This window comes from Dama dama, chromosome 23, assembly GCF_033118175.1.
Source record: "Dama dama isolate Ldn47 chromosome 23, ASM3311817v1, whole genome shotgun sequence".
Lineage (NCBI taxonomy): Eukaryota > Metazoa > Chordata > Mammalia > Artiodactyla > Cervidae > Dama > Dama dama.
In genome coordinates this window covers 33,055,091-33,071,212 of record NC_083703.1, presented here as the reverse complement: position 1 = coordinate 33,071,212, position 16,122 = coordinate 33,055,091, and the positions used below count along the sequence as shown (strand labels likewise).

General features: G+C 36.1%; 1 protein-coding gene across 2 annotated transcripts in view; it reads right to left on the bottom strand.

The window, feature by feature from the left end:
- Positions 1 to 570: 570 nt before the first annotated feature.
- Positions 571 to 16,122, bottom strand: part of MRC1 (mannose receptor C-type 1) — a 107,295-nt gene continuing 91,743 nt past the window's right edge. The window contains exons 25-31 of one of the 2 annotated variants that reach the window (XM_061126314.1): positions 15,695 to 15,860; positions 11,129 to 11,278; positions 4,488 to 4,601; positions 3,769 to 3,933; positions 2,521 to 2,562; positions 1,285 to 1,542; positions 571 to 823 (exon numbers count right to left, since the gene is read on the bottom strand). In XM_061126314.1, coding sequence (XP_060982297.1) covers positions 1,292 to 1,542; positions 2,521 to 2,562; positions 3,769 to 3,933; positions 4,488 to 4,601; positions 11,129 to 11,278; positions 15,695 to 15,860 — 888 coding nt within the window. In that variant the 3' untranslated portion in view covers positions 571 to 823; positions 1,285 to 1,291. Of the gene's footprint in view, positions 1,543 to 2,520; positions 2,563 to 3,768; positions 3,934 to 4,487; positions 4,602 to 11,128; positions 11,279 to 15,694; positions 15,861 to 16,122 lie in introns of both variants that reach the window. The other variant, XM_061126316.1, reaches the window with a different exon arrangement.

Here is a 16,122-nt window from a genome sequence, read left to right as displayed (position 1 = left end):
GTGAATTATGGACCTTCTTGAAAATCTAGCTATTTTCTTCCCAGAAAAAGAAGGGGAAATAAACACAAATAGAGACAACATTTTGCAAACAATGTGAGGGTCTTCGTAGACCCCTTAATGCCATTTAAGGATCCCTGTTTAGGGACCTCAGGTAAGGAACTTCTGTTCGTAAGTAACCCCTTGGGAAAGGCAAGGATGAGTTGGAAATATAATACTGGGGTAGATGCGACACCTCTGATATATTTTACAGTGTACACAAAGCTTCGTCTGAGGAAAAGTTTTTGAGCAAAAAGGAATTGTTAAAGTGAGGAAAAGATACGTAGAGACCTAATTCCCAATAACAGTGCCTTCAACTGTTGCATTCTGAGATCTGTCATTGTTACAGGGGAGAGATCCAGGGAAATACGCCAAGTTATTACAGCAAAAAGTTAATTTTATGCACAGTGTTTTAGCAATCTATATTTTCCAAATACATTAAGAGCTTAATTTTAAAAATTCCTCTACTGATATCATTAATTTTCCAAGTAAAATGTAAAGTAAATGGATAAATAAATCACAGTTAAAAGAAAATTTACACTTACCAAGATCACCAAAATACAAATTTATTAAAAATACACCTTGTCTTTGATGTTTATTTCACATTATCTAAGTACATCCAGTTATGCAAATTTACATTTTTATTTCAAATCTTTGCATTCCTGATATACATAAAATAGGACAAAGAACACATCTGTAATGTTCAGCCTGGAAATCTTGCTTGGGGCAGACAAGATTCTCAGCTGCCTTTTTCTTTCTGCACATGTACAAATACAATTCTGAATACCTGGAAGTAAAAAAATCAAGATGGGCATAAGGAAAAAGGTGACTAAATTTTTGTGTCACCTGAGGCTATATGTACTTGACTTTTAAAATGGTCTTATAATTACCAAATAACCATTTCATGGGTAACAAGTCTTTGGAATCTCCTTAAATGATTTCAGGACGCTTAGCTGGTTTCTGAGGTTCCTGTAATCTGAATGCAGTTGACACAAGCTATACACCAATGTTGTATATTCACCTAAGACCTTTTTAAACATAGTAGTCAATGTCATTATCCCTCTTTTGTGAAAATATCTTGCCAGGCTGAAAAGGGAGCACTTATTTCTTTCACTCGGCAAAGGAAAAGACAGACCAGCATAATACAGTACTACTATAATTTGAAAGGAAATAATCACATTGAACAAAACAAAAGACCTTACCATTTTAGTTATAATTTTATGAAATTCAAATATACCTAAATCATACCATGATACTAGATGGCTGCATGTTCATTCTGTTCAATGTTGCCCATGAGATCTTTTGTATCATTAGTTCCTGGACTTGATCCACTGTTAAAATACAGAGTGTTCTCAAAAGTGTCCTCTTGAGGCAAATGTACACGTCTTTTCTTATAAAAGAAGTACACAGCGAAGCCAGCACCCATAATAATTAGGAGGACCACGATGACTACTACTCCTGTCGCACTGGAAGACGGTTTAGAAGGTTCCATCTTCCTTGGATCAGCTATAAATAAGTAAATACATTAGAAAAAAGGTAAGTGGGGAGAGGCAGAGAGTAGAATGCCATGGAGAACAGTACAACTGTCTTAGAAAAACTAAAATGCATGAATTTCCTGTCCAATGACATTTGCCAAACAGAAATTCAGGACATGAATATAGAATTCCATGAATGATTAATTCAAACGTTCAGATGACTATTCAGTTGCAAGAGTATTTCATGTATCTATGCAGCAGTATGCTAGTATGATATTTTTAAATATTTATACCTTTTAAAAATAATTGAAGGCTGCCTACACATACATCATATGAAGATACATGGAATAGTAAAAGCAGTGATAATAACAACAATCAAGGGGGAAAATTAGGGGAAAAAGAAAATGAATAGTGGAAATTTGAACACATGAGTATTAGTTAACAAATAGCACGTAAGAAGTTAAGAGAGCTGTAGGCAAGCCACACATCTCACTTTTACTTTTTTTTTAGCAGCAAACAACATAAGTGAAAGAGGTCAGTTCCTTACTCAAACTGTCCATAAAAATAAAAATTTAAATATTGCTTTAAAAAAAGAAAACAAAGAAATCACAGGGATTCCTAAGAGAAATTTCTTCCCTGGGTTCTCATAGGGCAATTAGTGTAACGAAGCAATTAGTGTTCTCAGTAAAACCTAGAGTTCTTGCCTGGAGAATCCCATGGACAGAGGAGCCTGGCAGGCTACAGCCCATATGGTCATAAAGAGTCAGACACAACTGAGTGACTCAACAACAACAAGACCTAGGATAAAAACACCAACCTGACTCCAAGACTGGCTTTTCTAGAGCATCATTCAAGAGTGATTGATGCCAAAACGACAAAGGCTAGAGTAGCTCAAGCTATTTGACTGAGAGTGCAATGGGTGTAGGAAGGGAAAATTATGTTTTTTAAAACAAACACACTGTATCAATGTATTGCTAACATGGAACTTAAAATTTCATGATGATCTTACCTTTTGTTGTAATTAATGTATGCGTAGGTTCAGCATCAACAACTGTTTGTAAAAGAACAAAATAATTGGTTATAAAGACCCATGATAATTGCATGTAGATAGTGAGCATTATTTGGTTTACAAATACATCAAATTATTCATGTTTGATTTATGGTGATATATGATATAGATAGACAATAATCAGATAGATGGACAGATAGATAAAATCTGTATGTATATATACAGATTTTAGCTATCTATCTATCCTATAACTGCAGCCTACACGGTGAGTTTAAATACACTGGAAGATCTGAAAACAGGAAAAACGCCCCCAGTTGTACTTGAGCCACTTATACCACCAAAATCTACCCATAAAATAATGTATTCTAGGCTAGCGGTTTTGAAAAAAGCTCACTGAAGCATAAGATATTACAAGGCATTTGAATGAAAAATAAAATAAGAATTCAACACTGCCCCAAAGGGTGCAGTATCTTAGGACAGAGTTGTCAAAGAATGAAGAACTAGCATCACCGACTCAGTGGAAATGAACTTCAGCAAATTCTGGGAGACAGTGGAGGACAGAGGAGCCTGGCGTGCTACAGTCCATGGGGTCACAAGGACTCAAATACAGCTTAGCAACTGAACAACAACAAAATAATAAAACCTACTGGGGATGGAGCATTACTTTACTTAGTTCATTTATTTATTTAATTCTATTATCTAATTTTTTCTCTCGGTAAAGATACTATGTGAAGTAGAATGGCATAAAACTATTATGAACGTCTGGATAGTATCATATCATGGGCACATAATACTATTAATTCCCCCAACCCTTGTCCTGACATGGTCTGCCACTCAATCTCAGGAGGAAACTTAATTGGTCTCACATGATTTATTTCTTAAAAAATTCTCATTCCTCCCCACTGTCCACTTCTTGTTTGGTCAAGGTATGTATTTTATCTCTTTTTCTCATATGCCATAAGGCTAGATCTCCAAACTTCTCCCAACTTCACAAATCCATGTGCATGGATATTTTATCACATGTGTATTGATATACCAAAATCATTACTTCAATTAAGCAGGAAGTTTTGTGCTCACTCAAAGCAACAGACAGAACTGATCACCATGGCAGACTGGATTTCTCGCTTATAAAGAGAAAGAGTTTATAAGGAACCTGTAATCACATCATAATTCCACACCAAACATCTTCATATTTTCAAGAAAAGGGAACCTAGAAATATATGTACCATAGGACAAATTCTTACTTACTTTTTGGTCTTTTACAAATGTATCCTTTGTAGGAAGAACAGTGAATATTACTCCATAATCCAGAAGATGCATATAAAGTGACACAATCATTTCTTTCACCAGAGGGATCACCTGTTTTCCAGTTGACAAAGGAGAGTGGGTTGTTGTTTATCCACAGCCACATTCCTGATTATCAGAGGAAGCCAAAAAAAATTACAAGTTAAAAATAATCCCCCTTAAAATAAATTCAACTTATTCATGTAAAATTTCTAAGCATGCTATTTTATACCACAATCAATAGCTATTTACACTTAAGAGTTTTAATAGGCAAGATAATAATAATTAATTAATAGAGGAAAGGAAACTGAGAATCATGTTTCTCATGTAGTTTCAGTTGAAAATTTATTCCTTATTAGTATATATATGTAAAGTTATCTTCCCCTAATTTTTTTAAATAGCAAAAGATAGAAAATATTTTTTTAACACTTCTTTAACTTAGCAACAGTGGATATTCCTTTTAGCAACTTTCAAGATAGCCTGATGTGTGAGTCACTTAAATATTCAGTTCTTATCTCAAATGAAACTATGAGTTTGAATCTTCAAATGCTTCTCAAATTAATCATTAAGTAAAGCAAGATTTTCTAGAACTGAAAACTTGTTTTGAAACAAGTTTGAAATATTTTGAAATATTTCAACATTTTGAAATATTCCTGATTCAAAAATCATGGTGCAAAAATTACCTTCAACATTTCTGTATAATCCTATCCAAAAATTGGTTTTGCTTTGAAGTGGCTCAACTCGATATGACAGGAAACTCAATTCAGCAGCACTTTCAATGGTAACCAGAGAGGAACCTGCAAAGTACAAAAGAATAAACAAGATGGGAATATATTTAAGTAGTTGAAAACATTTTTATAATGATTATGTTGATATCAAGAGCAATAAAAATCATCCCACTATCTCCACTTAAGGGGAAGAATTTCAAAGAGTGAACATTTGTCTTCTAAGAATTTGTTTCCATTCTAAAAATGTGATTTTTTTAGGCATCATTTGTGTACAAGCACTTGGACAACTCACTGCAGGATATACAAAGATGAGTAGAACACAGAATACCTTAAGAAGGTTATGGTTCAGTGAGTAGGAATGAATTGAGCATATAAAGAAATGTATTAGAAAACAAAATAAATATAAAAAGGTACTGACATGTCAAACAGGGAGAAGATTTGTTTTAGGGGAAGTTATTTAAAGGAAGCACGCAATAAACAGAATTTTAAAATATTAGGGAGCATGAGATTTCAAGTAGAAAGAATAGAAAATAATTCTGAGACTAGGAAGAATAAAAAAAAATAAAGAGACAGGGAAGCATAGAGGTGGTTCACAGATGCATGGAATTCTTCATATTTGGTTTATAGTAATAAGATATGAAACAGATAGAAAGGTAGGTAGATAAGGCAATCTATTGGGGTAATGAATAGCATTGACAGATAGCTCAGTTTGGCTGGATGAATCTGGTCAATGGGTGAAAAAAGCCTTGGGTTAGGTCTCACTGCAGATGGCAGGAGACTGGTATTTAGGGTAATGTGGTGATTAAAAAACACTTAGATTTTTAGGGAGCAGATTGATGCATGTACTATAAAAGTATTAATCCAGCTGTTATGTATAGGACTGTACAAAAAGAAGACATGAAACAGAAAGGCTGCTTGGATATTATAGCATCTAACATACCCAGTCAAAGATTGCTTCAGTGCCAGTACTGTATTTTATTGTAAAATTATAGAATTTTAAATAATAACAACTTAAAATATTTTAAGCTGTTTCTACCAGACATTTTGCTTTGGACTTTACAAACATGATATCACTAAAATTTTACAACTATCTTATTAAGTTAATACTACTGTTACTCCATTTTACAGATAAGGAATCTAAAAGTCCAGAGGGTAAGATCTTTCAAGATCTTAATGATAGTGGAGGGCAAAGTCATGGCATGATCCAGGCATCTGAATCTTGCCCTATATCTAACCACATGCCTGTATACCACATTACTGGGACTTTGCTGACTATTTTCATTGCATCATTTCATATTTTATTTTAAAATATATTTCATAGATGATAACCATTTCAATATACATGGGATATATTTTGATGAATATGAATCATTCATTTTATTTACAGGAAATCATAGTTATCTACAGTTGAAAACAAAGTTTCTACATATCCACTGCCAAGAATTTTTTTAAAAAATACTTAGCAACATAAAAGAAAAAAAATTTCTTAATTTAAAAAAGGAGGTTTCAAGTGACATCATAATGAATGGCAGAGTAAGAACCCTTGAAAATCCTCTCCCCTAAAAAAGCAATAAGAACACTAAATCTTTTTCAAATCAACTTTTTCAGAACACTGAAAGTTAACCAACAGCTTATAACAGTCCAGGATGTATTTATTCAAGAAAAATGATTGACTCTCAGTAAGGAAAGTGAGCTTCAGGATGTTTTAACTTGTCCTAATCCCATAGCCTTATCCCTAGCTCTGTGATTGCCTTAAAAGCCAAAAGCCTCAAAATCACACTGAAGACCAGAAACCAAGAAGACACTGGAAAGTCAGAATGGGATTGGGGTTCTTTCCAAGTCACATTCTCAAAGAATTTCCATTATTTGATCTCTGACAGTTCCCTGGAAAACCTCACTTGGCAGAACCTGCCTTAATTTGAACTAACTCAGAGCTCATCCAATGTAAACAGCATTTTCCTTGGGGAAAATTGTCAAAAATTAACAGTGGCAATAACCTAACAGTATAGCTGCCTGAAGCAGTGATAACATTTTAGGGAAACAATAAGCTAACCAAAAAGCTAACAGGAAAGACTGTGGAGTAAAATGTCCACAGGGAACTTTAAGAAGTGCTGACCTATTCCTGGGACTCTAGAAGGCCATAGACATGCACTGGAGTGTATACATGCACTGGACTATGTGAATGCCCGTGAAAGATCTGAAAAGTCTCCACATTTTCACCTCTGGCTGACCTTGAGGGTCTGCAAAAGCAGGAAGTGAAGGCTAAGGTAGAGTTTTAAACTTCATGTATGAAAGTTGAAGGCATGTCTTCAGACAGAGCCCCTCAGTAAAACCCAGAAAACTTATTGGTCCTAGGCACTAAGAAAATATGTTCGCATCACTAGCTGACCACTAAACTAACTAGGTAGAGAATTCAGTAACTACGCATGAGAAAGAATACACACTTCATAGAATTTATGAAGGAAAATTACAAAACAAGGAAATAGCAACAAAATCAAACCTTGTAGAGTGGAAATAAACTTATTTCCAATGTTGCTTATTTTCTTATTTTAAATACATATTTTTCAATAAAAATTACAAAAAATTCAAAGAAACATGAAAATATGACCCATACCAAGAAAAGAAGCAGCCAATACAAATTTTTCCAGAACAAAGTCACATCTTTGGCTTACTGGACAAAGACTTTTGAAATCAGCTATGTTAAAGATGTTTAAAGAACCTAAAGGAAAAAGTGTCTGAAGAACTAAAATGAAGTATGAAATAATTGCTCACTAAATACGGACTATTAATAAAAAGATAGAAATTATTTTAAAAATAAAATTTGGGAGTTAAACATTATAATAATTGAAAGGAAAACTTCACTGGAGAAGCCAAAAACTTAATTTGATGAAGTAAAAGAAATAATCAGCAAGCTTGTGCTTATGCAGTCTGAATAATGGGAGTCCTAGGAGAGGAGTGAGAAAAAGAGGCATAAAGAGTACTTGAAGAAATGATGGACCAAAAGCTTCCCAATGGTCCTTCCCAGGACAAGGGCATGGCAACCTATGCCTGTATTCTTGCCTGGAAAATCCCGTGGACAGAGGAGCCTGGTGGGCTACGGTCCACAGGGTCACAAAGAGTCGGGCACGACTGAGCCAACTTAGCAGAGCACAGCACAATGGCTGGTAACTGCCCCTAACCCTGGAGAAAGAGACAGACATCTAGATCCAGGAGGCGTAAGGAGTACCAAGTACAGTGACTCTAAAGAGACCAACACTGAGACACATTACAATTAAATTGTCAAAAATTAAAGACAAAGAGAGATTCTTAAAAACAGTTAAACAAAAGCAGCTTGTCACACACAAGGCAACCCCTGCAAGACAATGAAGAAATTTTCCAGCAGAACTTTGCTGGGAGTGAGAAGATACATGTAAAGTGCTTATAGATAAAAGCTTCCAAACCAAGAATACCCCACCTAGAAGAACTGTCATTCAGAACTAAATGAGAGATAAAAAGTTTTCCAAACAAATAAAACTGGAAAGAGTTCATCACCAATAGATATTTTCCCTGATAGCTTTATTTTTTCCCTGATAGCTCAGTTGGTAAAAGAATCCACTTGCAATGCAGGAGACCCTGGTTCAATTCCCGGGTGGAAAGATACACTAGAAAAGGGATAGGATACCCACTCCACTATTCTTGGGCTTCCCTTGTGGCTCAGCTGGTAAAGAATCTGCCTGCAATGCAGGAGACCTGGGTTGAACCCTGGGTTGGGAAGATCCCCTGGAGAAGGGAAAGGCTACCCACTCCAGTATTCTGGCTTGGAGAATCCATGGACTGTATAGTCCATGGGGTTGCAAAGGGTTGGACACAACTGAACAACTTTCACTTTATAAGAAATGTCAAAGGGAATTCTTCAAGTTAAAGTGAAAGGACTCTAATTAATAATATGAAAATATTTGAAAATATAAAACTCAATGGTTAAGGTAAATATGTAGGAAAATCCAGAATATTCTGATATAGTGGTGGTAGGTAAATCATCTGTAATTTTAGTATAAAGGTTAAAATACAAGGTATTAAAAATAACTATAAATATAATAATTTGTTAATGTATACACAATATAAAAATACATAAATGGTGACATCAAAAATATGAAAGGTGGGGGGAATGTAGAAACATAGAGTGCTTGCATACTTTCAAAGTTAAGTTGTTACCAGCTTTAAATACACTACTATAACTATAAGATGTTTCATATATGCTTCATAATAACCACATAACAAAACCTATAGTACATATACAAAAGGAAACAAATCTAAGCATATCATTACGGAACCATCGAATCACAAAGGAAATGAACAGAGGAAGAAAGGGAAAAAGGAAGGTCAAGATAGGCAGAAACAATTAACAAAATGGCAATATTAAGCCCATGCCTACCAATAATTGCTGGAAATGTAAATGAACCAAATTCTCCAATCAAAAAACACAGAGTTGCCTAATAGATTGAAAAAGAAGAGGAAAAAAAGAAAAAGACCCAACTATATGCTATCTAAAAGAAATGCATTTCAACTTTAGGACATACATAGGCTTAAAGTGAAGGGATTAAAAAAAAATTATTCCATGCAAGTAATATTGAGAAAACTGACAGCCAAATGAAATAGAATAATACTGGACCACTACTAACACTGCACAGGAAAATCAACTCAAAACTATTAAAGACTTGGATGTAAGACCTGAAATCATAGAATAAAATATAAGCAATATGCTCCTTGACATTAACCTTGTTGATGATTTTTTTGTATATGACACTAACAGCAAAGGCAAAAAAAAAGCAAAAATAAACAAATGGTACAACAGCAATCTAAAACGCTTCTGTATAGCAAAGGAAACCATCAGCAAAATAAAAAAAATTACTTACTGAATGGGAAAAAAAGTTTGCAAACCACATGTCCTAATAGAGGTTTAATATGTAAAATATACAACTTATGCAACTCAATGGCAAAAACCAAATAACTCAATTTTAAAAATGGGCTTAGAATATGAATAGACATTTTTTTCCATAGGAGACTTTCAAATGACTAAAAAGTACATGAAAAGGTGTGCAACATCACTAATCATCAGGGAAATACAAATCAAAACCACAATGAGCTATCACCGCCACACTTGCTTAGGCTAGCTATTATTAAAAAGATAAGAGACAACAAGTGCTGGAGAGGATGAGGAGAAGAGAAAACTCAGTTAGTGTGAATATAAATTGGAACAACATGGAGGTTCCTCAAAAAGCTAAAGATACAACTCTCAGCACTCCCACTTCTCAGTATATATCCAAAGGAAATGAAATCAGCATCTTGAAAAGATATCCGCACTCCACGTTTACTGCGGCACTATTAAAAATAGCCAAGATGTGGAAACGACCCAAATGTCCATCAACAGATGAATGGTTAAGAAAAGGCAGTATGTGTATACAATGGAATATTATTCAGTCTTAAAAAAAGAAGGAAATCCTGCCATTTGCAGCAGCATGGATCAACCTGGTGGGCATTATTTTAAGGAAGTAAGCCAGAGACAAACAAGTACTATATGGTATTACTTATATGTGGAATTAAATAAAAGTCAAACTCATAGAAACAGAGAGTAGAACAGTGGTTGTGAGGGGCTTGGGGTGTGGGAGAAATGGTACAGACCTTCAGTTTTATGATAAATAAGGTCTTGGGATCTGTATAATATAGTGACTATAGTTAATACTGTATGATATAAGAGATTAGAACTCAAGTATTCTTACCAAAAAAGGAAGAAAAGTAAATATGTGATATGATGGTTGTGTTAACTTGACAGTAGGAATCCTTTCCCACCAAAACATGTATCAAATCATCACCTTGTATACCTTAATTGTATTACAATTTTGTGTCCACTACACCTCAATAAAACTGAAGAAAAAATTAAACATAAAAGCAAAAAGAAGTAGTAAAAACTCCAGGCTGACTTTTGAATGAACAAGAAGAATATGAGAATGTAACTCTTGCTCACCACTGTTGAAAAAAGAGCCCTAACTTAGGGCATAAACAAACTTCAGTAACAAAATAATTCAGTAAAATACTTATTGGGATTAAAGTAAGTAAATTTATTAATGTACCTTGAAAAGTTCGCTTTATTTGATATTTTTATATCAGAAGGGAAACTTTCCATTTTTGTCAGGTCTATTTGAATTTTCTTTCATATTTATTCACTAATAAGATAACTAGATCTAAATGCTTTTCTATTCATGGCAAAGCAAAATGGTTCCTATGCACTTGTGAAGCCTGAGTTGATTAGTGACAAAAGGTGACTCCAACAATCTGAATTATAATCCCAGTGATTTAAAATACTAGGGCAGAAACTAAGAAAGACTTCTTCAGCAAATCATTGCTTTCCACACCAGAATTCTTTAATCTTTTGAGGCTATAATGTTAGAAATTGCATTTAGGTGGCATGATGTTAACATTTCTGTTACAATATGAATTATTAAGACAAAAAGGACAGATATTCTTACAATTCCTTAGGTTTTAACATACGGGGCTACTATTATCATGGTAATCTAGAGTATATGATCGTGGAATTTTCTGACAGTAAATGTGGCACTTACCCATTCGAAGACATTCCAGAGAAGCCTGGCCCCAGTTCCTTGTATATGAAGATTCAATATAGTAGCAGTGACCATGGAAAGGAATCCATGCTGAGTGCTCTGTCTCAGGGCATCTACCAGGCAGCTGCGGGGGTTCAGTGGCAGGGATTTCTGTTAATAAAAAGATATTTAAAACAAAGTAAGATCTGAAGCTTCTGTAGTACACAGAATAAAATATTAAAATTTAAAAAATTTTTCATCATCTGTTATTTTTTTTTTAAAAGCTCTAATGGAAATCATTTAGATCGACCATTTCTATTACTGAGATTTCTTTTTATTTTACCATTATTTTATTTTTAAAATATTTAAATAGAAGGCATTGTGGTACAATGGCAATCAACCACATTCATAATTAAGAATATAGATCTACAGATACCTACAAAGATGTTAGTAAGTTCCCCAAAGAGATCACCCGAAAATAATTTGCAAAGTGAGTCTTCCTTCTGGACACTCTTCATTTTCTAGGATCCTTGCCCCTATAAAACCATCTTAGCTGTGACTGACACATAACTAAGTGCTATAGGTAGAATTCTAGGACTTTATCACTGTCCAATTCAACTATATGTTAAGACTGTGTCACTGTAATATCACTGACTGCAATGAATCTGCATTGTTGTTCAGTCACTAACTCACATCCAACTCTTTGTGACTCCACAGACTGCAGCACGCCAGGTTTCCTGTCCTTCCCTATCTCCCAATGTTTGCTCAGACTCAAGTCCATGGAGTCGGTGATGCCATCCAACCATCTCATTCTCTGCTGTTTCCTTTTCCTCTCAGCCTCAATCTTTCCCAGCATCACGGTATTTTCCAATGAGTTGTCTCTTGGAGCTTCAGCTTCATCATCAGTCCTTCCAATGAGTATTTGGTTTTGATTTCCTTTAGGACTGACTGGTTTGATCTCCTTGCTGTCCAAGGAACTCTCAAGTCTTCTCCAGCACCACAGCTTGAAAGCATCAATTCTTTGGTGCTCAGCCTTCTTTATGGTCCAACTCTCACATCCAAATGTGACTACTGGAAAAAATATACCTTTGATTATAAGGACCTTTGTCAGCAAAGGAATGTCTCTGCTTTTGAATATGCTGTCTAGGTTGGTCATAGTTTTTCTTCCAAGGAGCAACTGTCTTTTAATTTCATGGCTGCAGTCACTGTTCACAGTGATGTTGGAGCACAAAAAAATAAAGTCTGTTACTATTTCCACTTTTCCCCTATTTATGTGCCATGAAGTCATGTGACTGGATGCCACCATCTTAGTTTTTTGAGTGTTGAGTTTTAAACCAGCTTTTTCACTCTCCTTTTTCACCCTCATCAAGAGGCTCTTTAGTTCCTCTTCACTTTCTGCCATTAGAGTGCTATCATCTGAATACCTGAAGGTGTTGGTATTTCTTTCAGCAGTTTTGATTCCAGCTTGTGCTTCATCCAGCCCAGCATTTCACATGATGTACTCTGCATATAAGTTAAATAAGCAGAGTGACAATATACAACCTTGGCACACTCCTTTCCCAATTCTGAACCAATCTGTTGTTCCATGTCCAGTTCTAACTGTTGCTTCTTGACCTGCATACAGGCTTCTTGGGAGCCAGGTAAGGTGGTCTGGTATTTCCATCTCTTTAAGAATTTTCCAGTTTATTCTAACCCACAGAGTCAAAGGCTTTACCATAGTCAATGAAGCAGATTTTTTTCTGTAATTCTCTTGCTTTTTCTATGATCCAAGAAAAGTTGACAATTTGATCTCCGGTTCCTCTGCCTTTTCTAAATCCGTCTTGAGCATCTGGAAGTTCTTGGGTCACATACTGCTGAAGCCTAACTTGGAGGATTTTGAGCATTACCTTGCTAGCAAGTGAAATGAGTGCAACTGTACAGGAGTTTGAACATTCTTTGGCATTGCCTTTGGAATTAGAATGAAAACTGACCTTTTCCAGTCCTGTGGCCACTGCTGAGTTTTCCAAGTTTGCTGGCATATTGAGTGCAGCACTTTAGCAGCAGCATCGTTTAGGGTTTGAAAAAGTTCAGCTGGAATTCCATCACCACCACTAGCTTTGTTCACAGTGATGCTTCCTAAGCCCACTTGACTTCACACTCCAGGATGTCTGGCTCTAGGTGAGTGACCACACCATCATGATTATTTGGGTCATTAAGACCTTTTTTGTATCTTCTTAATCTCTTCTGCTTCTCTTGAAAGTGAAAGTGAAGTTGCTCAGTCATGTCCAATTCTTTGCGACCCCATGGACTGTAGCCTACCAGGCTCCTCCCTCCATGGGATTCTCCAGGCAAGAATACTGGAGTGGGTTGCCATTTCCTTCTCCAGGGGATCTTCCCGACTCAGGGATCAAACCCTGGTTTCCTGCACTGCAGGCAGACGCTTTAACCTCTAAGCCACTAGGGTTTCTCTTAGGTCCTTGCTATTCTGTCCTTTACTGTGCCCATCTTTGCATGAAATGTTCCCTTGGTATCTCCAATTTTCTTAAAGAGATCTCTAGTCTTTCCCATTCCATTGATTTCCTCTTTCTTTGCACTGTTCACTCAAGAAAGTTTCATCTCTCTCCTTGCTATTCTCTGGAACTCTGCATTCAGTTGGGTATATCTGTCCCTTTTGACTTTGCCTTTGGCTTCTCTTCTTTTCTCAGCTTTATGTAAGGCCTCCTCAGACAACCACTTTGCCTTCTTGGATATCTTTTTCCCGGGGATGGTTTTGGTCACTGCCTCCTATACAATGTTATGAATCTCCATCCATAGTTCTTTAGGCACTGGGCTCCCAGATCTAAACCCTTGAATCTATCACCTCCACTGTGTACTCATAAAAGATGTGATTTAGGTCATCCTAAATGGTCTAGTGGTTTTCCCTACTTTCTTCAATTTAAGGCTGAATTTTGCAATAAGGACCTCATGATCTGAGCCACAGTCAGCTCCAAGTCTTGTTTTTGCTGACTGTATAGAGCTATCCATCTTCAGCTGCAAAGAAAATAATCAATCTGATTTCAGTATTGACCATCTGGTGATGTCCATGTGTAGAATCATCTCTTGTGTTGCTGGAAGAAGGTATTTCCTATGACCAGTGCATTCTCTTGGCAAAACTCTGTTAGCCTTTGCCCTGCTTCATTTTGTACTCCAAGGCCAAACTTGCCTGTTACTCCAGGTATCTCTTCACTTCCTACTTTTTCATTCCAATCCCCTATGATGAAAAGGATGTCCTTTTTTGGTGTTAGTTCTATCAGGTCTTGTAGGTCTTCACAGAACCGTTCAACTTCAGCTTCTTTGACATTAGTGGTTGGAATATAGACCTGGATTACTGTAATGTTGAATGGCTTGCCTTGAAAATGAACCAAGATCATTCTGTTGTTTTTGAGATTGCCCCTAAGTACTGCATTTCAGACTCTTTTATTGAATATGAGGACTACTCCATTTCTTCTAAGGGACTCTTGCCCTTAGTAGTAGATATAACCGTCATCTGAGTTAAATTCACCCTTTCCCATCCATTTTAGTTCACTGATTCCTAAAATGTCAGTGTTCACTCTTGCCATCTCCTGCTTGACCACATCAATTTAACTTTATTCATGGACCTAATATTCCAGGTTCCTATGCAATATTGTTCTTTATAGCATTGGATTTTACTTTCAGTATCAGACATACCCAAAACTGGGCATCATTTCTGCTTTGGCCCAACCTCTTCATTCTCTCTGAAGATATTTCTCTGTTCCTCCCCAGTAGCATATTGGACACCTACTGACCTGGCAGGCTCATCTGGTGTCGTATCTTTTTGCCTTTTCACACTGTCCTGGGATTCTTGAGGCAAAAATACTGAAATGGCTTGCCATTCCCTATTCCAGTGGACTCTGTTTTGTCATATTCTCCCTCATGACCTGTCTGACTTGGGTGGCCTTACCCATGGCTCAAAGCTTCATTGAGTTACACAAGGCTGTAATCAATGTGATAATTTTGATTAGCTTTCTGTGACTGCTGTTTTTGTTCTGGAGGCTGTGGGACTATAGTTCTTGCTTCTTCGGTCTGTCTTCTGACAGATGAGGATAAGAGGTTTGTGCAAGCTTCTTGAGGGGAGAGACTGGCTGCTGGGAACACTGGGTCTTGCTCTGTAGGGCAGGGCCTTGCTTAAATCTTTAATCCAATTGTCTGCTGATAGGTGGAGCTGTGCTCCTTCCCTGCTAGCTGTTTGGCCTGAGGCAACCCATTCTGATAAAAGTATTTTGATACAGCTTGCTGTCAACAGCAAAAGTAATCATAATTTCCTGAGGACTGTGATATCATAGACTCAGAGGATAATCCAAAATAATAAAAAAAAAATTAGATATGTAAAAATAAACTCCAGCAATGAAGGAAATTTTCTCTCTCTGTTACTCAGACCTATGTATATTTGTTTATTGCCAAGTCAGTCTTTGGTTAGGTGAAGGAATATGTTTTCTCTTACCCCTAAGTTACCCCAAAACATATGACTATTTAAGAACATCAACGGTGGTTTGTATTAGCTTATTGAGAAAATTTCAAACCCTTGACTGTTTTTGTGTACTCGATTACCATCTGATCTTTTGCAGAGAAAATAAAAACTTTCATTGCACTGTGCTGTTTTCCAGTAGCCATCAAGATCCATATAAGCACATGCTGACTTCAGTCTGGGCTCATCAGCAGCCCAATTTGTGTACCTCACCCTCCATTTATCAGTCCAAATGTAGTCATTATTGGTCTGTAAGAACAAAAACAACCATTAACATCAAGCCCAGAGTCATTTAGAAAATACCAAAAGAATCCAGTGAGGAGTAAAAAGTATGTTTAAGACTGTGATTTGACAAGGAATCTTCAACATTTGAGAATAAAAAGATTATAAATTATTTCTACCAACTCAAATTCAGGAAATGCAGCCTTTCTTAAGAAGAAAACTACTTCTTAAAGATACTCATGAAGACAACAGTAGAAGCTATTTTGAAAAACATAAAAACCTATGTCTT